The following is a 25772-nucleotide window of genomic DNA, read 5'->3' on the forward strand; positions in this document are numbered from 1 at the left end:
GATTTTAATGCTTAGTCTCCAGAAAGTCACCATAATTACCAAACTGCCATGTCAAGGAAGCCACCAGAAGCAAGAAGTCTCCATGAGCAGGAAACATCCTTACTGCTTCTGGCTTCAGAAGCACATTGTACCTGCCCTGATCGTTATCAGAAAACCAGTGTTCCATGCCTTGACTATCAACACTCATGAAACTGGTGATCAGACACTGAGACTTCTGATAACATTGCCACAGAAAAATCAGATGCCTATAAACCATGCTCACCTACAGAAAAACCAAAGGACTGAGAAAGAATGAGTTCTGTCTCCCCTCCTCCTTGCCAATATTGAATGCAGGCCCTCTCTAATTGCAAAGAAGACTGAGAAATGTAGTTTTTAACTTTTAAGCCTCTGCAGTAAAGAATGGCACACTAGCAGGGGTTGGAATGGATGTAAAGCACCAGCCTATGGTTAACAAGGTTATTGAATTAAACCACTCTGACAGAGCCACTGTCACTTCTGTAACAGTGATTCCTTACATTTTTTTTTTCCTTTCTGTCACAGAAGATCTAGTAGAAACCTTTTCTGAATAAAAATGACTTACTATGGCACAAAGTTTTCACCTAATCATTAAAATTAAAACTGTTTTCAGTTAGAATTAAAGTCGTGAAACATAAATGTATTCAGTTCACATATCTTCAAGATTTACTGCAATACATTGAGATACAAATGGCAATAAATTGTCAATAAACATTAAGTAAAACAAGGGTCAGAAATTAGGACGTACTAGAATGGCAACCCACTCCAGTACTCTTGCCTGGAGAATCCCATGGATGGAGGAGCCTGGTAGGCTACAGTCCATGGGGTCGCTAAGAGTCGGGCAAGATTGAGCGACTTCACTTTCACTTTTCACTTTCATGCATTGGAGAAGGAAATGGCAACCCACTCCAGTATTCTTGCCTGGAGAATCCCAGGGACAGAGGAGCCTGTTGGTGCCGGGGACCAGCCCCGGCTGATCCAGGGTATTCGAAGGAGAGATGGCGTAGGCAAAGATCAGGAGACAATTGCTTAATTAAATGTTAATTAAGGATATAAAGAGTAATAGAATGAGGATAGCTCAGTGAGGAAATTTAGTGGAGAAAAGCGGCTGAAATAAGGATAGCTCAGTAAGGAAATTCAGTGGAGAAAAGAGGCTGAATAATTCAGCCAGAAGGTAAGAGAAAGAACGACATGGTGAGACCAAGTTTCGGTGAACAAGGCCCTCACTTTATTTTCCAAAGTAGTTTTTATACCTTAAGTTATGCATAGAGGATAATGGGGGAAGGGGTAGAGTCAGGCAGCAAGCCAGGCTTTCTTCCTGCAAACTTATCATATGCAAAAGCTTAGGTGATTTGCATCATCTTCTGGCCCGGAGGCCTGTTAACATTTTAAGACCTTTTCTTCAGAAAACTTATTTTTCTCTAAAGGTGATTGGTCAGGAGCCACCCTCCAAAAGCATTAGATAAAGTTGCATTCCTACAGCGCAAAGATGTGGTGGGCTATAACAAGAAAAAGAATTAACTCAAGGGTCCCAGGTTACAAACATTAAAGCTACTACTTACACCAATTATATTAATCAATACACTGCCAGGGACACAGCAGGTAAGGGATATGGAAACTTAGCAGCAAACACTGGTCCAACAAGTGAAAATCCCTTCACCAATACAATTTCTAATCAATCTTTTAACTACTCAAAAGAATCTGTGTTTAGACAGTTTAGAACATCTCCTGCCTCTCACAGTTGGGAGGCTCTGAACAATCACATGTGGCCGGAAAAACCTATTCAGGCAGGCTAGAGGATTTCCAAAGGAGTTTGTAGGTTGAAACACTGTCACACCCAGGAATTATTAACTGGAGCTGTAAGCTAACTCGTTTTTCAGAGAGGTAGTCGGGGACAGCCCCCCATAAAGTCAGAGGTGTAGGTGAAAGCACAAAGCAGAAAGTAGGCAGACTCTGGTTTGGGGGGTATATGCTCGAGAATTTCCAGGGGGACTCCTGAAGCTCGATCCCGCCTTTGCGTATGCCGAGCCTCCTTCCTCATGACCTTTGTCATGGGCGGAGTTCCTCACGCTGTGATAGAATTCCAGTTGAGCTATTCCAGATCCTGAAAGATGATGCTGTGGAAAGTGCTGCACTCAATATGCAATATGCACTCAATATGCAATATGCCGGCTCCCGGCATGTTGGGCTGCCATCTATGGGGTCGCACAGAGTCGGACACGACTGACTCGACTTAGCAGCAGCAGCAGCAGAGAGGGATTGGAGACTCCTATTCAGATTTACCGACTGAATCAATTTCAATAAATTGGATAATAAAGTATTTTAGAGACCCTTACATATCGTAAAAATGTGCATTCATTCACTTTAATTGTATTATAACATAGATGACTTATAGATAACAAAGAACATTAAGATATTGGTTTTATGTGAGTTAATCCATATACTTCACTCAAAGCTGTTGAGTTATATTTTTCATATATCATGATTTAAAGCAAATTCCTGTGATGAAGATGGTGATGATGACTATACTAGTTGGCTTTTGAATATTTTCAAGAATTTTATAGTAATATAATTATGTTTGTTTATGTGCTCAGTTGATCAGTTGTGTTCAACTCTTTGTGACCCCACTGACTGTAGCCTGCCAGGTTCCATGGAATTTTCCAGGCAAGAATACTAGAGTGGGTTGCCATTTATTACTCCAGGGGATCTTCCCAACTCAGGGATTGAACCTGTGTCTCTTGCATCTCCTACACTGGCAGGCGGATTCTTTACCAACTCTGCCACCTGGGAAGTCCATGAATGTTATACAGGGCAACAAAAGAATCATACATCAACCAATGTTCACACATATCAGAAAAAAAGAAATTCCTGTCACAGTGGAGGCTAAGAACTAGAATCATAACGTTTTTTTCAGCTGGAAAAATTTAATAAATGGTTACCACAATCTATAATACTTCTTATTGACTTTGACTTCAACATAATCCCTGTATTGAAAAACTCAGTTTCCTGTTGATACAGAGGCTATATGAGTAACTAAAATACAATGGAACAAATACTATAATAAAAAAATTCATAAAATGCTATGGGAATGCAGGATGAGAGAGACAAATGTTCCTCTTGAGGATGGGGAAGGATTCAGAAAATCTTCACAACAAAGATATACTCAATCTGGGTCTTCAAGGGCAAGCAGGGAGTTGTATTAACAAGAGGGCAGAAGGGCACCAAAGCAAAATGTACAGTGATTGGAAAGGTATGAGGAGATGGGAAAGACCATGAGTATTAAGACAACTGGGAGTAAGCAAAGTTACTAGAAGAGAGAGTATTTTTAAGGAGTAGATTTAAAAGGGTTAGGAACGACCTTGTGATGTTTGAGCATTTTGTTGGTGCTCAATTAATATTTAATGCTGATGAAAAAGATAAAAGAATTAAACTGGAAGGACTGAGACTTCATAAAATGTTTGAAGCAGGGAAATGACTGGCTTATACTGCATTTTAAATGGATCAGAGAGGCAAAGAGTGGAAAATAGGAGGATGCTAGAAAGAAGCCAACCCACTCCAGTACTCTTGCCTGACAAATCCCATGAACGGAGGAGCCTGGTAGGTTGCACTCCATGGGGTCACTAGGAGTCGGACACGACTGAGCGACTTCACTTTCACTTTCATGCATTGGAGAAGGAAATGGCAACCCACTCCAGTGTTCTTGCCTGGAGAATCCCAGGGACAGGGGAGCCTGGTGAGCTGCCGTCTATGGGGTCGCACAGAGTCAGACACGACTGAAGCGACTTAGCAGCAGCAGCAGCAGAAAGAAGCCAGGGCTTCCCAGGTGGTGCTAGTGGTAAAGAATCTGACTGGCTATGCAGGAACTTAAGAGATGTGGGTTCCATCCCTGGGTCAGGAAGATCCCCTGGAGAAGGTCATGGCAAGAGCCTGGTCGGCTATAGTCCGTGGGGTCGTACAGAGTCAGACGCGACTGAAGCAACTTGGCATGCATGCAGAAAGCAGCCTGTTGCAGCTCTTAAGGCAAGAAATGAGGAAGCTGTTATCCCAGAACTGAACTGGTTTGTTCAAGGTCTGGAGCTGGTTAGCAGCAAAACTGGCTTCTCTCCCTCTGCTCCAACACTTTTTCTTACCTACAAATGTATTATTCACCACTTAAAACTTGCAATATCTGTAAGAGGATTTCTATTGTAATGGTGCAGTGGTATAATGATGTTGAAAGTCGTGGACAGGTCCAACTGGATAATAATATTTCAGCAGGATTTTTGCATTTTGTCAGTTTTAGGGGGATATAATTTGAGCATTGTTATATTAAGGATCAATTTTACTTGCAAGTTGGCAAATCAAAGAAACTTACAGAAGTTGTTGAACTGGTTTTTCTTTAGTTTATTTTTTAAGTTAAAAAAGACATAATTAACTAGATGATTATTTCTCAGATATATTCCTATCTTTACATTTTTCTAGAGATATTCTTTCTCCCATGAAACTCTCTGGCCATAAGGCCAGTGACTACTTTTCTTCTATTCCAACCACTGATGATTACCAACATCCTGTCTCCTGCCCCTCTTCTTCATTTCTCAGTTCTCATCCCTCCTTTCACTTCCCCTTTGTATTATAGCTACCAGCTGTCAAGAAGGTGGATTAGGTCATTTGTCAAATTAGGTTTTCCTTTGCCACTCAAATCACTTCCTTAGTATACTGAAACTAAAAATTAATTATGGCTTTGTCTCAAAAAATGTACTTGGACTTATATTTTATCATTTAAAGTTTGGGGTAGCAAGAAACAGGTCTCAATATAAAGGCAAGGCAGTAACTCTGAATCTTCCTCTCCCAATTTCAGTTTCAAGCTGCTTTGAGGTCCTTTAATGGACTGGAACCTGGTGGTCTGGAGTCTACCAATAAGAAAGTAAAGCAGAGATAAAGAGGCTGATATTCCTTGGTTTATGCAGAAAGCCAATAAAGCCCCTGCACGGGGCTTGCTCTGTTCACGAAGGCCTCAGGCGCTCTCTCAATGGGGTTAAAGAGCACAGCGCCTTCTCAAGAGGGTCTTAGATGCCCGGGCAAGAAAGTGAACTCAGCCTCTGCACTCCAGGGGATCAGCCTGAAAAAGAGAGAGAGGGGGAGAGGGAGAGAAAAAGACACGGGGACCAGAGCTCTGATGGAGCAAAGGTGTTTTAATCAACATGGTGTGGGCATATATACTGTCTTACAAGGTAGTTATTCTCAGCAAAGATAAAGATTAAAATTCCAGACTTACAAAACATAGGCGATCCATATTAGACAGAGAGAGTTGTAAACAATCACTTTTACCGTGAGGTTCACAAGAAGGAAGAGGGTATTTATCACCGTATAGACTAATGAAGGAAATGCCTGGATTCCTCAGTCCTGGAGAGGCTTGCCTCTCAATTCCTGAATATTCAGGAATTAATAAGGAACAGAGGATTCCTGACAGATCCAAAACAGCACACAGGAAGCCTCCTGTTAAATGCTTCCTGACAAAGCTGTTTTCATTTTCATAATGTATCTGAACACTCTTTAGTTTACTGATAATCAGTCTGTATTGCTCTACCTGAGAAGAACTTACTTGTAAATCTATGCAATTGCAATGGGTTTCTCTATAATTCCTTGCTCTATAGAACTTCTGTCACAATTAATCCTCAGACATTTCCTCTAGGTGCTCAGTCACCTAAGAATACTCTGTGGCCCAAAGGAACAATGTCTCTTTTTCTTTGAAGCTGAATAATTCAGTTTCTCATTTCACTAGAAATATTTTATTCAGACTATATATCAACTTTTTTAAAAAAACTTAAGCCAAATTTAATGGAAATCCAACCACTCATATTTCCTTGGGCCTCCTGCCCAGATTCCCCTAGATCTCGACCTAGGAAATGCACTAGTGCCCCTAAGACTCCAAGTCTTGAATAAAAACAGCTCAAATAAAAATTTCAGGCTTATCACTTAAAAGCAATGAGATCCAGTTAACAGGAGAACTCACTGTTCTGAGGAGTTCTAAGAAGCCAGTGGGGCTCAGTGGACTCATACTCGTGTGGAGTGCCAGTCAGGAAGATTCCAGGTATCTTCTGGTGGGTTATTGCTTGTATCTTGCCAACTATACCATGCGTGTGAATGAAAAAGTTAATCAATAGTACATCTAAGAAAGAAATGGAAAACTTTATTCAAGCCAACCTGAGGATTATAACCTTGGGAACAACCTTTCAGAAAGTTCTAAGGACTGTTCTGCTTATTAGAGATCAAAACACCATTATATAAGTTTTTGAGACAAAGAGTTTTAGGTCAAAAACATATTGACAGTTTACACATGCCAGTACAAGCAAGTGGTGGGTCATCACACCTCCTTACCAGATTGAGAAGGAAGGTTATCTCCCAGGGAGGCCTGATTAATGCAGATACACAATATTGAACACACTGAAGGGGAGAGAAGAGGCCCAAGTGGGCAGAGAAAAATTTTATGTTTAAATTCTTCTTGTCTGGCTATAAAATAGGAATTTTATTTCATCATACCTCATTTTGTAGACAATCTGATTCCTCACACCTACAGCTAAAGATACATTAGAACCATACTGGTGGGGAAAACCTCATGGTCTTTCCATTAGGAAAGGAGGCTCAGATTGGAGATTCCTGTATTGCTTTGACTGATGAGAATAGGCTAGTCTAACAGGGAAGAATGCTTAGGGCTGCATCCTAGACCTCAAGCAACTCTGTAATATTAAGGGTGAAATAGCAAATGGTGGAACCTCTCAAGCCCCCTGCAAAACAAATGAGATATCCTTCCTGTGTTCCTCTCTCCCATCATTCTTTGCACAGTGTTGTACCAAATCCAGTCTCTCAAGGACCATTTTCCACAAGCAAATAATGAATGCATTTGGGCCTCAGTGTAGCTCTATAAATCTTACTAGGTAGCAGTACCCCACCTATGCATCATACCATCGGTGATCCTCTGCTTAGAAAGCAAAAAAGAACAAAATATAAGCTTGAAAATTTACAGCTTTCTCTGCCAGACATATTTTTCCAAATATCCACTGGTAAATGACCAACTCAAAATATTGATTGACAAAGAAGGGAAAAATATCACATTCCCATAACTGCAGTTTACATTTAGTGAACCATCAAAATGGGTGTGGGATAAATAGCACCATTTTTCTAAAAATTTAAACAAAGTTCAGTTCTGAAATGCGGTCCTCCCTTGCTATCAGTAGGTGATCAGTTCCAGGACCCCCACAGATACCAAAATCCTTGAATGCTCAAGTTTCTTATATAAAATAGCAGAGCATTTGCATATAACCTACAAAATCCTCTTGTATACTTTAAATCATCTCAGTTATTTATTATACTTAATACAATGTATGAAAATAGTTTTCAAAACATGGGAAATTCAAGTTTTGCCTTTTGGAAGTTTCTGAATTTTTTTTCTAAAATTTTCTATGCATAGTCAATTGAATCCATGTAGAATCTGGATAGAAGACCAGCTGTACCTAAAACAGAATAGTATTAATACAGTTATCCTATGAAGTAATTTTTAATGAAGTGGAACTAATTCAAGTCATGTCTTCTTGGGATAAAAATGGGCAGCAACAAACAAAAAAGGTGGGAGAAAACAAACATGACCTTGGTGTCTCCCTGAAAGTCCATAATCTCCACATCTGTTCTTTTCATCCTCTGGTGATATTACTTTTCTGTTTATTTTGCTATTGTAATTCTAAACACATGTAGTTTCCTGAGAGATTACCCTCTCAAAGTTGGTCTACGCCTGTTCTTTCTTACTTCACAAAAAGTAAAGAAAAAAAAGTGTGCATGTGTCCTATTGGTGGTTTAAACTCTTAGCTGGCACTTCCTCTTTGAACAGTTGCCCTTTGCTCGCACACAAGGGAGATCTCATTTTGTCTGAAACTGGATAAAGTTGAAACAAACCACATACCAACGAGAGGGTATGATGGCTAAGAAGCCCCCGAAACCAGCCCCTCGCAGGATCTTCCAAGAAAGGTCAAAGATTACTGCTCTACCCTTGTACTTTGAAGGTTTTTTATCAGTTAAGCGGTCAGAATACGAGGTAAGTCCACAGATGATCATATTAAGCTAGAAGCTTCTGTCTTAATATAAAATGTATTTTATGGTGACATGATGAAACAAGGGCCTTCTTGTTTCTGCTAGAATTGAACCTTCTTTCCTGAGGTAAGAAATATGATCCCAATTTGCATAATTTAAATACAACATATGGCGTGAACTCATATGTGTGTATATATGAGTATTATGTATAATAAGGTTCTAATGTTAAGTCACTAATGTAAAAAAAATTCCTAAATTTCCAAAAAATGTATTTAAACATCACAGAAAAGTTTAGCTTAGAAGATGATATGTTTGGTATATATTTTCTCTGCAATGTACTTCTATGCTTCCATGATGATATGTACTATTAAGATAAAATTATACTATTCCTGAAATTAAAACCGGCTCCTATTCTGTTTGATTGAAGTTTTCAAATAATGATCAAATTATTTTTTATGACAAACTTTTGAAAAAATTGGGACAATAATAAACTTGACAATGTTTAAGATTCTGTATAGTTAGTTATATGTTCTAAGACACTTTCAAGATATTGATTTTAAAAGATGATACTTAGGGTGCTCTGTGGGTAGGTGTACACTAAACTACATAAATACATTCACTCTAAGAAAATTCACAAAGCACTCTGTATTTTTTAAACATAAAAATGAAAACTTATAATTAATTAAAATCAGTGCTTTTGAAATACTAATTGTGGATAATTTGAAATGAATAAGACATAAACACAGAAGTGTCTGTGACTAAAAAAAAAAGAAATAATTAACTTAGGTCAAATTTTATGAAATGTTAACATTAACTGAAGCTAGAAAAAAATTAGGTTTTTGAGAAATGCCTTAAGAAATGTTTAATTATAAAAATATATTTTCTGAGGATTTATTAATGCTTACAGAAAATTTGTGTACGTAAAAATATCTGTAGCAGCACAATCGTATTTCTTGTATACATAATCAGATCATTTAATATTGGAGAGGAAAGACATGGTAATTTGTATTCTGTTATGGGTGTTAAACATGAATTAGTAATATCTGTCAGTTACATGCCAGGAAAGGGGAGTTGGGAAAAAAATTTTTAGATTGTAATTTAAACTTGTCTATTTATTGAAATTTTTCCAAAGACTTTGTAATGACTGTTTCTGGTACTGGGTTCCCTTTAGTGTTTAAAAAGGGCATTCCATTGGTCTGGATAGTAGAAAAAACAAGGATTTTAGAGTGTCAGTAAAACATGTCTTTACCTAATGGTTTTGCCACTTATATTCTGTGACTTTATACAAGTTACTCAATTTCCTTGAGACTAAATTTCCTCAACTATAAAATGGAGAGAATATGACTTACCTCTCAAGGTATAATGCCTGGGATATAGTCAGTGCTTAATCAATTCATTCATTTAAGCAATGTTTATTTTGTGTTTCCTATGCACCAAACATCACACTCAGTTTCAGAGAATATGCATAAAATACAAAACCCCTACCTTCGTGAGGGTTAGGTTAGTCAGAAGTGATGACTCACTTACCCGAATGCCAGTCTAACTTTTCTTAGAAAGCATACTTTGAAACGGAAAGAATAAACTATAGGTGTAAATGTTTTGGAGGAAATCAACTTATGCTTCCAATTGAATTCATAGCAAAGTATCTTTTACTTATACATCAGAGAAAAGAGAGCAAGAGAATGACAGTAATGTCTACTAACAAGGTGGTTTCAAGGATTAAAGGGATAACAAATATAAAACACCTGCCTCATACTAGAGATTAGATTCATTCTCCTTCTATTTTATTATCTATCACATTCTTATTAACATATGAAAATCAGTCTTTAATCCCGCTCAAAGGAGGGCCATGGTGATAATTAGAGTGCTTGAAAACAGAAGCAATGAGAGAAAGTTAAGGAGAATACTGGGATTTCTAGACAAGTGGCAGCAAAGTGCCAAGGAATTTTTGAAAGGGAGGTGAACCAAAGGTATATAGGTCTTCTTTGACAGGGGCACTTTTAAGAATTAAGGAGATTTGCCCTTAAGAAAATGTGCCAACATATACCATTTTAACCGCAATTCCAAGAGGTCCATGAATCCGAGGTCAAGAATCCATAAAAATACATAATTTTTACGGTGAAAATGTGGGAAAATTTACTTAACCCACAACACTAGAATTCTGGATGATTAGATATATTAGGTAATAAAAGCCATTGCTGCTGCTGCTGCTAAGCCGCTTCAGTCGTGTCCGACTCTGTGCGACCCCATAGACGGCAGCCCACCAGGCTCCCGTGTCCCTGGGATCCTCCAGGCAAGAACACTGAAGTGGGTTGCCATTTCCTTCTCCAATGCATGAAAGTGAAAAGTGAAAGTGAAGTAACTCAGTCGTTTCCGACTCCCAGCAACCCCATGGACTGCAGCCTTCCAGGCTCCTCTGTCCATGCGATTTGCTAGGCAAGAGTACTGGAATGGGTTGCCATTGCCTTCTCTGAATAAAAGCCATTAGGTGCTACAATGAGATACCCATGGCATCACAGCTTTTAGAAATTACAAAATTCTCATTTTTGGGGAACTATTTGAAAATAAGATAGAGTTTGGGTAACATCTCACAGTTTCTTCAAACTGTGATGTGTTCAAATTAAAAAAAAATAGTATGTAATATGTCTTCTTATTAGCCTGAACATAGAATATGACCATTAAAATAGCTTCAAAGTAACAATTCTCTCACTAGTCCTCCAACTGCCACTAATTCATTTAGAAAAATTTTAGGACTTGGCTGTGCTCTCAAAAAGTTCTCTATGCTAGTGCTTTCCAAATTTTTAAAGTAACACACTCCTTTCAAGAAAATATTTTGAACATAGATCTCTAACATAAGAATATTAATTTGTTCAGAAATTATCATGTACTCCTGTACTAAGTCCAAAAAATGACTGACTATATGCAAGAAAAGAATTAAGAAAGATGAAATAAATGAAATATAAATAAATATTCTAAAAGTTTCTTCCCCAATGAGATCATCTTACATGCTTCCAGGGTTTAGTGCCACGGTTTGTAGACTACTATACAACGTCCTTCCTTAAGCAAAGAACCTTTATTCACTCAGAAGAGAAAAAAAGGAAGGAACTTTTTATTGGGGACAGGGGATAGAGAGGAACTTTACTGGATTTGCACTGTCACCCATTTTTACTAGTTATATGAGTCAGAAAAGAGTCCTGGGTGCCAGGAGATTTATCAGTCCTCCTGTAGAACTTGGGCAATCCCTCGTATCTTTTCATCTGTTTCCTGTTTTGTAAAATGGACAGTTACTCTCTTGTATAACTGAATGGGTTGCTGTGATGATCGAATGGACTATATGAGTATATTTTCTTGAGGTGTTGACATGGGAGATAGGTTAGGCTCTTAATGTCCTGTCTCTCTGGTCCTTATAGTAATTCTTCTGGGTAGAAATAATTTTATCCACTTCAAGATGGGTGAATTGTTGCTCACAGAGTTTATGTTCAAAGTCCTTCACCATAAAGAACCCAGCTGGGATTTTATTGCAAGGCACTTGACATCATGCTGCCTTTCAAACTAAAGTTCTAATTCCATTTATTGGGTTTCTCAAGGTTGGGGATGTCTAATCACTAGATTCTTCATCAAACTGAGCTCAACAGTAAGCTCAGTAGACTTTCAAAAATAATTGCTTAATGAATGAAAATAATAGTCACCTTAAACTCCAAACAAGGTCATCTAATGATAATGAACCTAGTGATAAATTCAAAAGGCCCATTTCAGTATCTTTTCTTCAGCAACTGAACATTTAAGTGACTGCTTAAAATTTAAGTGACTGCTTAAAAATAAGATATCTTGTATTAAATGTATTTAATTCAAAAACAGGTCCTTCAAATTTAATTTTTAAAATATTTATGTTATCTCTGTAGATATATACCTATATGTTGGTCATTACAATTGATATTTATAGATGACTTAAATTATACTAGTTTCCAGGAGCACTTCTCAGAAACTAAATCAAGACTATGACCTGCAGGTCTCTGCATATTGAATGTAAATTAGAAGTATTCTTAGGTTTGTGGCTGTGGTTGGTGTTCACAGGGCCCACTGATATTTATAACCTTCCTTTTCCTCCTGGCTGCCTTTTGCTCAACTCAGTGTCTTTTGTTCTTGCTTCTTCCCTCATTTAATAAACCCTCCTTTATCCTTTCTAAAAATCTCTATGTTTATTTATCAGTAATGCTCCCATGTATCCCTCATTAACTCTGTGCAATTCATACCATTCTCTCATGACTGAATACCTCTATAATTTTTCTCAGAAGCATAGATGCATGTATGCATGTATATATAGAGGGAATGCAATAAACTTTGACTGCTATTAGTGATTTTAGTTTTTCTATCTTATGGTAGGTTAATACTGATGAGGCTAATTAAGAAGATTAACAGAGTGGTACTACAGGCTTTTCTCTTGTTTTCTTTTCCTCCAGGAATCATAAAATTGGGTTTGGCCTTGATCTTAGATGCCATACTTCAGTAAAATTACACAACCTGTGATTCAATTCTCTAACCAATATGCCTATATTCCAAACTCCTCCCCACTTCCTCACCCCTGTCCTAGTTCCAAAATATCATGTATCCTTGACTTGCTCCTTGCATTGAGAGACTTCCTATTAGAGCAGAATGTAAAAGCCTTAAAAAGAGATATACGATTTTTTTTTAAAGCTCCACAATAAAACTGAATTGTTTTATTATTTAATCTCAAGTCAATTCTGAGAAAATTCAAGTACTTTTTCAACAGAGTGACAATATACTTTCACAGTGTTTACAGAACACTGGGCTGATCTTAGACTGTATAGGTTAGCAACTTTTGAAACCAAATTTCTCAATGCAGTTTTCTATCTCTTTACTTACTGCTACTGCTACTGCTAAGTCACTTCAGTCGTGTCCGACTCTGTGCGACCCCATAGACGGCAGCTCACCAGGCTCCCCTCCCTGGGATTCTCCAGGCAAGAACACTGGAGTGGGTTGCCATTTCCCTCTCCAACGCATGAAAGTGAAAAGTGAAAGTGAAGTCGCTCAGTCGTATCGGACTCTTAGCGACCCCATGGAGTGCAGCCTACCAGGCTCCTCCATCCATGGGATTTTCCAGGCAAGAGTACTGGAGTGGGGTGCCATTGCCTTCTCCAATCTCTTTACTTAAGACCGTATGAAAGCATGATTTCATATAGGAATGACAATGAATTTCATTATTCTAGTTTACAAAATATCTTCTTCTTGTACAGAATCCCATTGAAAGAGATCTATTTTAGAGATTTTTAGATGCCACCATTGTCACACACCCATGCAAATTACCATGTGGAAAGAATGTTACTCTTATTAATAAATTCTATCAATATGTGGATTAGACTCAAGGCTAAAACTGTGTTGACACTTTACCCCAGATTTAAGTAGTCTTTATGATTTTTTTTAAATTGATTTGACTGTCTTGGGTCTTAGTTGCAGCATGTGGGATCTTCAATCTTCCTTCGGCATATGGGATTTTTTTTTAGTTGAAGCGTACAAACTCTTAGTTGCTGCATATGAGCTATTAGCTCCCCCACCACGGAACGAACCTCTGCCTATCCCTCTTGGAGACCCTCTGACACATGGCAGGAACAGAGCAGAACATCCTCTCTGTGTGGTAGGCCGAGTTAAGAGATGATGGCAAGGGACTGAGGTGAGGATCCTGTCTCCCAGGCTTAGCTCTTAGATACTCAGTCCTACTCTCTGCAGAGGGGGTAATTCTAGCCGTACCATGCAGGATAGACTGGAGGGCGAATGAAAGCAGCAGAGACACCAGGCAAAGGGTTATTTCAATGCCTTTAACTTTTTTTTTATCCTATGTGAAAATAAGGAAATAAAAGACTTCTGATGGGGGCTGAAATTAAGGTTTATTCTGTTGCCTTATTAAACTGCTTGACTCCAAGATGTGTCAGATATATATTGGCATCTGGATTTCAGACAAGAGGACGAATCTCTTTGTTCAGTTTTATAATTGCTCCTTTGGGGACTATTTATTGGCTGATAACGTCAATCCTATGCCCTTTGGAATTGTTCTTTTCTCTGGTCATCAGTTATTGGTTGAGGAAGAACCAGCAGGTTCATTACATTATATTATAGCCCACTCTGTGTTGAGAGGTAGGATGAAGAAGAAAGAGCACAAGACTTGGACAGAGAAACTGTGCTCCAAGTTCTATCTCTGCCCCTGATGTAGGTTGCTGCAGGACTACCATCAATTTGTTCAATCCTCACTGTATACACTACTCTTGGAAATGTGACTTTTCTGCTCCTTCCATAAAGAGACTGAGTCTATTTTCCTGCTCCTTGAATCTAGATTAGGTCATGCTTTGATAAATGCGACAAAAGCAGAGAATCAGGCAGTACTTGCACTTTGGGTTTTGCCCTCTCTTGTCCCTGGCCATGGGGTCGCGAACAGTCAGACACTACTGAGCAACTTCCTTTTCACTTTTCACTTTCATGCACTGGAGAAGGAAATGGCAACCCACTCCAGTGTTCTTGCCTGGAGAATCCCAGGGACAGGGGAGCCTGGTGGGCTGCCATCTATGGGGTTGCACAGAGTCGGACACGACTGAAGTGACTTAGCAGCAGTAGCAGCAATCCCTGGGCATTCCTTCTGCTAGCACGTGAACAAGTCTAGGCTGCTGACTGGAAGATGAGACTGCATGGAGTGTGATTCCACTTGTTTCAGTGGGGTGGTTTCTAGCACCAAAAACCAATTCTCTGATTCTCTTGGATATCAACTGGGTATTCAATAATTCAGTTCAATTCTGATACTAATTACCTTCAAATTTAGTGAAGACCCCACAGCTTAATTAACAGCTGAGTCCCACAAAACTATCTCCTACTTCAACCACTAGCCACAAGTCCCAGATCTCCTGTCCTTCTCACTGACTGGCTATAAATCAGGTTTCCCAGGGCCCTTTCCCAAGATTTGACAATTTACTAGAATGGCTCACAGAAATCAGGAAAAAACTGCTTACATTTACTGAAAAAGGAAACAAATGAACATCTAGATGAAGAGGTCAAGGTCTGGAAGGATCCTAAGCATGTGTTTTACTGTCTCTGTGGAGATGAGGTATACCACCCTTCTGGCATATGGAAGTTTATTAAATCTCATTGTTCAGGAGTTTTTATAAAGCTTAATTTCTTCCCTCTTGGAGGTTGGTAGGTGGGGCTGAAAGCTCAACCCTCTAATTATTTGTTCTTTTGGTGACTAGACCCATCCTGAAGCTATCTAGGGGTCCCATCCTAAATTACCTCATTAGTAAAAATTCCGATACGACGTAAAGGCGTTCACTAGGAATAACAAAAACACTTCTATTAGGAAATTCCAAGTGTTTTAGGATCTCTATACCAGGAACTTGGGAACAAAGACTAAATATATTTCTATACTAACACACTCAGTCATTTTACAGTCCCAGCCAAGACCCCAAGCAAGTGAATGAGGGCATCCTAGACCATTAAGTCATAGCCAAGTATACCCAGATCCAAAGTATCATCAGTCAGCCACAGGATGAGGAGAAATAGAAAATGCTTGCTGTTTTAGTCCACTAAGTTTTACGGTGGCTTGATATACAGGAAAAGCTAATATAGCACCTTATCAGCCATAAAGACAAAGTGAGAAAATAGTTGTATTAAGACCATGAGAAAGGTGGTTGCTGTAATTCAGAATCAATTTAATCTTGAGCTTTCTGAGAGCCAAGGAAAATTAAAGCAAGATGGGTTATAGTGTTCCCATTATTTGAGAAAATTAAATATATAAATTCTGAAGAGGTGACCAACGTTTTGCTGATCAGAAAAAGGCAAATGCTATGTCATTATTAACGAGATACAAAATACCATAAACACGTAAGAATGTCTTCACATTTATAAGCAAAAGAAAAAAATTCCTCATTTGATTTTGTTACATTGATCCTCCATATAAGTCAAGAAAATCTAACATCTGAAAACCCAGCTTAGTAAACCCTAAAGGAAGGAAAGATCAACATGTTCATAAAACTAATTGGAATTTTTCAAAATATATTTTTGCAAAGAGCTGGGATAAAGGTAAGTGTTTAGATGTGGAAGGATTTTTTTTTTTTTAATTCTTTAACCACTCCCCACCAACTACCACCCTTGCCATTCTTTTGTAATACAGCCACTCTTCATAGAATGTTAAGTTTTCATCTAAATAGCCTTTCACTTGGTTAAGAGCCTTACTAGACTACTTAAATATTTTAAACTTAAAAAAAATTGTGTTCCTATAGAACTCACAATAAAGTGAATATGTTAATTATGAAATGTTAAGCACATGAATGAAATGTGAATTCAAATTTCAGCTTTGATTGTGTTATTTTTATCATTATCAATTGCTCATATTTCCTTGATCTATATATTCTATTTATTGAACCTAAACTACGAGCCATGTACTATGCTATGTATTTTAATCCATTAAATCCTTTCAACTGTCTTGGAAGGTAGACATTAAATGCTTTATTCTAACCTGATCCTTTGATTACAGGTGCGAGCTTTCATTGAAACTGCACAGAAAGTTGAGTCTTGAATCAATGAGGAAAGTTTTGGAAAATAATGTATTTAAATACAAATCAAATTACAACCCTACTACATGCCACATACTAAAATTTGTAAAGGATTTATTGGAGGAATTAAATGTAAAATTAAGCCATAAAAAGTAGGTTATTTATCTCAGGATAAAGAAAAACCATATATCATATAGAAATTAAGAAAGTTACAAAGGGAAATATCAACAGGAAAATAGTTGAGTATACATAATGAAATAATGCTTACAATCTCTTTCCTGCAGGAGTATAAGCATTACTGGACAGAGTTGAGAGGAACTACACTTTTCTTTTATACTGACAAAAAAAGTACAACAGTAAGTAGACATGTTCAGCTGATTCAATTTTTTTTCCAATAAATACTTGTCATATAGTATTCTGTTATTCATTCTTGTCTGTTATTCATTTTCTGCCTTCTGAAAGTGAAGATGTTCTAGTATAACCAATTGAAATAAGAACATCTATATCTGTGATTCATGATAAAATTTCCTGGGCAACTCAGAAGAAGGTATTAACTCATGTTTTTAACTTTGCATTCTTTTCTTTCTGAGCCTGATAACAAAAACTTAGTTGAGAAGTGAAAATTTTAGCTAAACATCTGGATTCAAATTGCCTACTACCAAGTGATGGCTTTAATTTCCCCTACTTTTGGTCTTGCTGTAGCATGTATTTATAATTTGAAGGGAACTAGATGATCCCAAAGCCTGGTAACATAGAGTATGTCACAATTTAAATTTTCTAGAAAGACACAAACAAACCCCGTGAGACAGGACTTTGAAGAGCTCAATCATGAGGATAACAATAAAGAAATTCTGAGATTATTTATTTGTATTAATTCTAAATAATTGATTTATATTTCAATTTATCCACAAAAAAATTGAAAATGGTGCATTTCATTTTTTCCACAAATAAAATGTAGCATTTAGTAGCAAATACATGCCTACCTTGGAATGCTATGCTTATGAGATTTTATAATCCAATAACTTAATATAAATATTTTAGACCATGGATGCAGTAGCCCACACTTCTAGAACATGGTTATCACATGACTAGATTGAATGAAAGATACATAAAAAAAGTGTGTGTGATGTATCTTATCTGCAGACATTTCAGCACCATTAATAATAGTAAGCTAACCAGAAGTCATTTAAAAAAACAAACAGAAAACAAACTTAAAATGGTCATCTTTCACCATATTTCTGGATAGAGATAAGATTTATATAAAAGTGTTTTCAAATACCATAAAATAAATTTTAACAAAATTAATTTCTCTGTCTTGTCTCCAAATTCCCACTGATGTCAGTGAAAATAAAAGACCTTGGCCTAAACCTTGTACAATACATGTATGTGAGAGAGTTAATAGTCACTATTTACTTACTCCATGGCAAGAGAGGTGCAATTTCGTGATTGGGATATGGTCTTTAGGTAGACTACCGGGGTTTTGTCCCAGCCCTGCTCCTGTTCATGGTGCCATTTTGGGATCTTGGGCTATTTACCTAACCCCTCTGTGTCTCAGTGTATCAGATAGGGTACTGGTAGGAAACAGATGACCTCTCAAATTAGGTAATTCAAAGTAAATGACAGTTTAATGACGATACTATATTCAAAGCAGTGGACAGGAAGTAGGAAAACCACAAAGGATAGTACAGAACCTGAGGCTCTGTAACAGTGCCCCATTACCACACCTATGAGGAGAGGAAAGAGAAGGAGAGTACTGAGAGAGCGGAAGACTGCCTTGAAAAGAATGTGATCTTTGACAGAGGAAGCAATTGTACAGAGTAATAAACATCCGACCTCACTCTCCTTGTTCCTTTGATCTCCTGCCAGTGTTCACCAGTGTTCCAGGCCAACAGAAGTCAGAGGTGAAGGAAGCCCTTCATCTTGTCCAGAGAGTTCCTGCTCCTGGTGCACAGTGTTAGATGGTGAAGGAATAAAAGTGACTCTAGAGGAACAAATGAAAGATCTCCAACATAATCAGTTTCAAATCAAAATTAGGATGGAAACAGTAGCCCATCTCATAAAGTCCCCCCACCCCCGCCCAAATTAAATGCAATAGTAAATAAAAGGACTAAAGAGAGTCTAAAGACTTAAGAACTTTAAGCTGGCAAATAGTAAGCATTTAAGCATTTTACATGTATTATCTCATCTAATTTTCACAACCACCCTGCAGAGTGGGTACTATTTTAATCCCAACTTTCTAGATGAGAACTGTCAAATTTAAGATTAAAAAACTTATACATGATCAGAAAGCTAATGCAAGGGGTATAACCCAGATCTTGTTCTTGAGCCAGCATTCTTAACCATGACCCATGAAGAGACTGTGGAATAATGAAATTCTGTGGAATCATTTGTTAAAAGAGGATACAGACTTTTGGGGAATTTTTTCAGTGATAGTTTAGGAGAAAGCACAGAGATAGAACAAATGAGATCTGTAGATACTTAGCCTGTAAGAAGGGAATAAAAGCAATGACAAACCTAGAAAGCGTATCAAAAAGCAGAGACATTACTTTGCCAACAAAGGTCCATATAGTGAACACTATGTTTTTTCCAGTAGTCATGTACAGATGTGAGTTGGACAATAAAAAAGGTTTAGTGCTGAATAACTGATGCCTTCAAACTGTGATGTTGGAGAAGACTCTGTAGAGTCCTTTGGACAGCAAGGAGATAAACCAGTCAATCCTAAAGTAAATCAGTCCTGAATATTCATTGGAAGGACTGATGCTGAAGCTGAAGCTCCAATACTTTGGCCACAAAGAGCTGATACAAAGAGCTGACTCAGTAGAAAACACCCTGATGCTGGGAAAGATTAAAGGCAGGAGGAGAAGGGGACAACAGAGGATGAGATAGTTGGATGGCATCATCGACTCAATTGACATGAGTTTGAGCAAGCTTCAGGAGATGGTGAAGGACAGGGAAGCCTGGCTTGTCCATGGGGTCACAGAGTCAGACACAACTGAGTGATTGAACAACAAGAAGGGAAGAATTTAAAGCTGCCTTTAAATATTTGAAAGACTGTCAGGGGTCATGTGAAAGAGTCACTGAATCTGTTTAGTATTATTCCAGGGGAGAGGGACTAATTCCTATGGATGGAAATTGTCTAGGGAAAAACTAGCTTAATACAAGAAAAACCTTGCCACAGGCAGAACTGTGGAGGATGTAAGTTTCATGTTGTTCAAGATGTTCCAACACAGGCTGGATGACTGCATGGAGGAATACCCTGGGGGAGATTCAAGCATCAGAGGGCAGCTAGATTAGACAGATGGCCACTAAGGCTTTTTCAATACTACAATTAAAAACAAAAGATAGACTCCTTTCTTCTAATCAGTAGATAAGCTTATGATACTTTATCTAACTGCACCATTTGTTCCTTTGTTGCTTCCTCCTTTAGCTTTAGATAATTTATCAGAAAAAGATTCTGTGTAATTTAAAAATTTTGTCCCCCTTCCCTTATACCTCCGCTTCTATTTTTAATTGTTCTTTGTTCATTGAAGATAAATAGATCAACCCAGACTTACCCTCAACCATATCAATACAGGAATAACTCTGGAAAAAAATTCATTTCCTTATTTTTATGCCTTACCTTAGTCAGAAAACTAGAATAAGTATACTTACAAGAATATAATAAAATAAGTTATATTGGGCACAACAGAGAGGAAAGTAAAGGAAATAAAAAGAAGCCAAGAATGAGGGGGATTTAGCAAAAAATATAACTAATGTAAGAATACCTAATAAGATTACAGATAGTAGTAATCTTTCAGATATTGCAGAGCACGTCTGGTCAGCTGCATACAGACCAGACCACATAGACCAACTGTTCAGAAGGAAAGTTTTTATTATACTAGAGTAAGATAGAAATGTCTTAATAGGATCCTTATAACCAGCAGCATGTCAATCCTGAATATTCATTTGAAGACTGATGCTGAAGCTGAAGCTCCAACACTTTGGCCACCTGATGCAAAGAGTGACTCATTGGAAAAGATCCTGATACTGGGAAAGATTGAGGGCAGGGAGAGAAGGGAGTGACAAAGGATGAGATGGTTCAGTGGCGTTACTGACTCAGTGGACATGAGTTTGGGAAAACTCTGGTGAAGACAGTGAAGGACAGGGAAGCCTGGCATGCTGTAGTCCATGGGGTTGCAAAGGGTCTTAACACAACTGAGTGACCGAACTGAACTGAACCAGTAGCATTTGGTAAATGCTGAACAATGGTTTTCCAGGAAAAATTATATATGAACATATATATTTATTATAGATATTACTGATACAGAGAATGTGTAATACATAGTTAAAAAGTAAAATACATACTCTTTACTAACTTCCATATAGGCAATTAATTCTCACAGAATACTTTCACTGATTTTTTTGAACCTGTATCTGTAGCCAATTATTATTCAATTATGATTTGACAAATGGAGTTGTTTTCCAATCTGCTGTTTCTCTAATATTTTTATTGTCATTAAATTATATTTGACATGAATTTTGGCCAATGTTTTTGTTTACATTAATGAGTATGAGGCAAGCAAAGCAATAATTATGTATGTAAGAATGTCACCCATTTGTCAGTGACGTGAGCAACATCTTTGTTGAGTGAGATAATGATTTTAGAATTATGGAAGAATATTTTGTCATTTTTTTGTTCTGTTTACAATGAAAAAGCTTGAGAGACAGCAAACTTTAAAATTTCATCTGCAGTACTGACATTTTCCCCTTCACTTTCTGAAGTTTAGATCAGCAAACTGTGGTCTTTGAGCTAAATTTAGCCTATGGCCTGTTTTTGTATAGTCTATGAGCTAAGAATATTTTGTACATTTTTAAAGTGTTTAAAAAAACAAGCGTTTGCGACAAAAACTGTATATGGACCTCAAAGCCTAAAACATATCCTATCTAGCCTTTGTAGAAAAAGTTTGTGGGCCCCTTGGACAATTAACAAAACAAAACCTAAATCAAACCTTAATTTGTTGTTGTTGTTTAGTCGCTCAGTTATGGCTGACTCTTTTGAAACACCATGGACTGTAGCCTACCAGTTCCTCTGTCCATGGGATTTTCCAGGCAAGAATACTATAGTGGGTTGCCATTTCCTCCTCCAGGAGATCTTCCCAACCCAGAATTGAACCTGAGTCTCCGGCACTGCAGGCAGATTCTTTACTGCTGAGCCACCAGTAAGGTTTGCCAATTTTCATGGTGTAAAAACTCCCACCATGACTAATTTCACCCTATCGATGTCATTTCACTGTACATGGGGTTGGAAAGAAAGGTTCAGCAGCACATCATCACAGTACGTTTATAGCATTTTCACTACATAGAAATGAAGATATAAATAAATGCAAGAGCACAGAGAATGCTATATATTAGGGTTGGCCAAAAAAGTTCTCTCACATTTTTCCATAAACATGAAAAACCTGAACAAACATTTTGGCCAAATGGATAGTAATATAACTAGGAAAACAGGAGTTTTGAATTTTAATTACCTTTGTTACTAATATGATTTATTTAATTTTATATTTATATAATTTAATTTTTAATAATGGCTATGCTTAACAATTGGCTTGCAAAATTCCTGAAAACTTCTCAACTGGCTTTTGCAAGTATGAGCCAGTTGAGTCCACCACCACATAATACATTTTCCAGTGCCTTCTGGGTTGGGAAGGGGTGCCACGCACAGCTGAAAGCCAGGATACCATGGCAAGTACAAATAAGTTGAAATGAAGATATTATTTATTTTCCTTCCTGTTATAATTAATATCAATATATATTACTCATGAAGTAATTTAATGAGATTTCCCTTTATCTTTGCAGTATGTTGACAAGTTAGATATAATAGACCTTACATGCCTTACTGATCAGAATTCAACTGAAAAGAACTGTGTAAAATTCACCCTTGTTTTGCCAAAAGAGGACGTACAATTGAAGGTGAGTGAGAAGAAATTAGTCTAAAACAAGTCATAGTTATAAACAGCATTCACCTCTTCAAAATCTTAAAAGGAATTAAAGGAATTATGTGAGGAGCACCAAGTCCTATATTTTGTTAACATTTCTTGTCTTTTGCCAAGAACCATAGTTTTCTAAATAAGGATTTGAAAGGGCACATTCCCTGTTTAGTATACAAGCACACTGAAACCATATACTTCTGTCCTCTGGCCAAGTCAGAAATCCATCCCACCTGGTGTTTTTAGAAAGTTGTTCTTGAATTGGCATCCAAGAACTCAGCATTCACGGAGTTCCCAGATGATTCTGAGACATGTATAAACTCTACACAGGTAGAGATATGTTTGTTAAACTTACCACTGTATACCAGTACCTATATAGAAAAAGGTTTTATTCTTGAATTGACATTGAAAGTGAGCCAGTGAAAGTCAATCAACAACTGCAACATAGAGAATTAACTTGCAATTAAATAAGATGTAGTTGGATTTAATCTTGAAAGCACTGCTCCTTTAGCTTCAATGTACCAGAAATCACTTGTACTCAGGAAATGTGAGGTCCCATTCCCAAGCCTGGGCCTCTGAATCTGCATTTTAAGCAAGCTCCCTGGATAATTCTGATGTGGCATTTAGCGTATAACCTTGGAGTCAGATGCCCAGATTTGAACTCTGGTTGTTTTATTTGTTTGTGTGTAATTATAGGCAACTTACTTAACCTCTTTATTGCCTTGGTTTCTTCATCCAGAAGTCTTAACTGAGATGTAACCCTCTTACTGAGGCCTAGCTGGACCACTTTATTAAAATTGCTGCTGTTTTCGCTCTCCCCTCACCACTAATGGAGTTCCCAGTCTCTCTTAATCTTACTCTACTTTTTATTTTATTTATTTCCACTTGAAGTTAAAACATTTACTCACAATTATGTTTATTATTTATTCCTTACTAGATCCTAAACTCTATGAGAATAAGGAGTTTTGTTTTATTCTTAGGTGTAAACTAGTACATAAAAGTGCCTAGCACTTAAAGACACCCAGTGAGTATCTATTAAATGAATCTGTGAAATGAAATTTTTTTTAAGTCATTTTTTTGCACAATTGCCATGACTAAATCAGTTAATATAGCTGAAATGCTTAGAACAGTAGCTGCCACTTAATAATAAGCACTTAATAACGTTGGCTGTATCAGTAATATTTAGAGCTAAAAATTGGAAACTTTTAAGGTAACTTACTACTTGGTTGCCTCAAACTTAAAGCCAGTCAGTGTTAAATATCAGTAGGGGGAGTAACTGTGAACTGACAACTGCAGAAATAAGTGTGCTAACACTGACATTTTTTCAAATTAAATAAATATGTGCAATTTTACTTGTTTAATAAGCAAACAGATTAAAGCTATGTACTTCTGTCTTCTGACAAAAGAAAATGGTATGGAAATATTTCATAACAAATACACAATAATAGTTCTAAGCAGAAAGAAAATTGAATTATTGCTTAACTGATTTTAAGTGGTTTAAAAAATACTTGACTTTTTAAAACTTTGTGCTTCAGTAGAAGACTATGCATTTTGTCAGTCTTGCTGGGTTTTGAGGGCTTACATATTTGGGGTCTTATAAAACAGTCATGTGAAATTCTAAAGTTATTCTAAGTTAATAAAAGTATTAATGTTCATAGTTATTCATGTCTTTCCCTCTTTGTCCTTATCTGTTTTTGTCTTCATCTTTAGATAGAGAATACAGAAAGTGGGGAAGAATGGAAAGGCTTCATTCTTACAGTAACAGAGGTAAGAAGGACATTTTTGATTGACTCACTCATTTGACAAATATTTACTGACTGAACACTTACTATGAGCCATGATGACTGAAGGGATTGATGTTATAGTAATTGAAAAGTACAGATATAAACCTTTACACTTACTCATGAAATTTTTATTTTTAGTGGGTGAATGAAAAGGAGAAAATAAGCAAGAAAACAAAACAAGAAAATTTAAAATTGCGATAACCATTATGAAGAAAATCAACAGGGCAATGATTCTAGCTGGTGAATAACAGGTGGTCAGGGAGATCTACTTTTCAGTTTTATCCTTTGGACACAGTGGTCCTTTGTGTATTCTGATATTCAGAGCTACATGGCATCTTCTAAAATATTTTCCATCTCCTTTTTATTCATTTAATACATATTTATGAAATGCAGAGGTGGATTTTATGAATGTGCTGTGCTTAGTTGCTCAGCTACATCTGACTTGCAGCCCCGAGGACTGTAGCCTGCCAGGCTCCTTTGTCCATGGAATTTTCCAGGCAAGAATACTAGAGTGGGGTGCCATTTCCTACTCCAGGGGATCTTCCCAATCTAGAGATGGAACCCGTGTCTCTGTTGTCTCCTGCATTGTCAGGCAGACTCTTTACCACTGGGAAGCCCCAGATTTTATGAATAACATAGGCAATATGACAAGGACAGACTATCAAAATGAAAAGTGACCTTTCAACATTTTTTTAGTGAGTCTTAAGACAAAGGGAAGCTTATCTGTTCAACTCTGTGGTATCTTATCTGAGACAAACAGTAAGATCTACCTATGAACAGTTATAGTCAACTGTTGCAGCAAGATAAATACCATTATTTTAAATAAATCCACTAAGAAACATGAGGTACTTTGAAAACCAACTCCCTAAAGGGCACCATGTTTTCTAATACTCTTAGAGGATGTGAAAACTTCCCATGTTTGTTAGGGTCAGATAAAGACAGACTTTATCCAAAGTTAGTTTCTAAGTAAAGGCTTTACATTCACATGAAATAAGTACTGCACTTTCAGGCAAAAACAAATACAAGTTGGAGGTTCAACTACCACATAGGAAAGTCACAGGAAGCTAGAAGAGTAGGATTGTTAGAGATGTAAAAGGAGTATTGACTTGAGGGGAGGGAGAAGCTCTTTGGGGACCTGCATTCCTTCCCTCTGTTATGGAAAGTCACTGTTGTGTGTGGTCTGGCACTTCTTATATTGGAGTACAATATCCCAAAGGTGTGTGGTTAGGCATCAAGGAATATACTAAAACTACTGGGAAAAAACTTGGGTTACATTTTTCCTAGAACACTATATTTGATGTTTTGGCACAAAATGTTTGTTTTTAGTTTCTCCCCTGGGGTAAGGATAAAAAGCATTGTTTTTTAATTAAAATGTGCAGAATTAAAATAAAATT

At 37.3% G+C, this 25772-nt stretch overlaps 1 protein-coding gene across 3 annotated transcripts in view; it reads left to right on the forward strand.

Moving 5' to 3' along the window:
* Positions 1-7844: 7844 nt before the first annotated feature.
* STAP1 (signal transducing adaptor family member 1) overlaps positions 7845-25772 on the forward strand; it is a 41997-nt gene continuing 24069 nt past the window's right edge. Inside the window, exons 1-4 of one of the 3 annotated variants that reach the window (XM_061420324.1) lie at positions 7846-8080; positions 16913-16984; positions 22464-22577; positions 24305-24361. In XM_061420324.1, the coding sequence (XP_061276308.1) occupies positions 7961-8080; positions 16913-16984; positions 22464-22577; positions 24305-24361 (363 nt within the window). In that variant the 5' untranslated portion in view covers positions 7846-7960. Of the gene's footprint in view, positions 8081-16912; positions 16985-22463; positions 22578-24304; positions 24362-25772 lie in introns of all 3 variants that reach the window. The other 2 variants (XM_061420325.1, XM_061420326.1) reach the window with 2 other exon arrangements.

Source organism: Bos javanicus, chromosome 6 (assembly GCF_032452875.1).
Source record: "Bos javanicus breed banteng chromosome 6, ARS-OSU_banteng_1.0, whole genome shotgun sequence".
NCBI classification, from domain to species: Eukaryota; Metazoa; Chordata; class Mammalia; order Artiodactyla; family Bovidae; genus Bos; species Bos javanicus.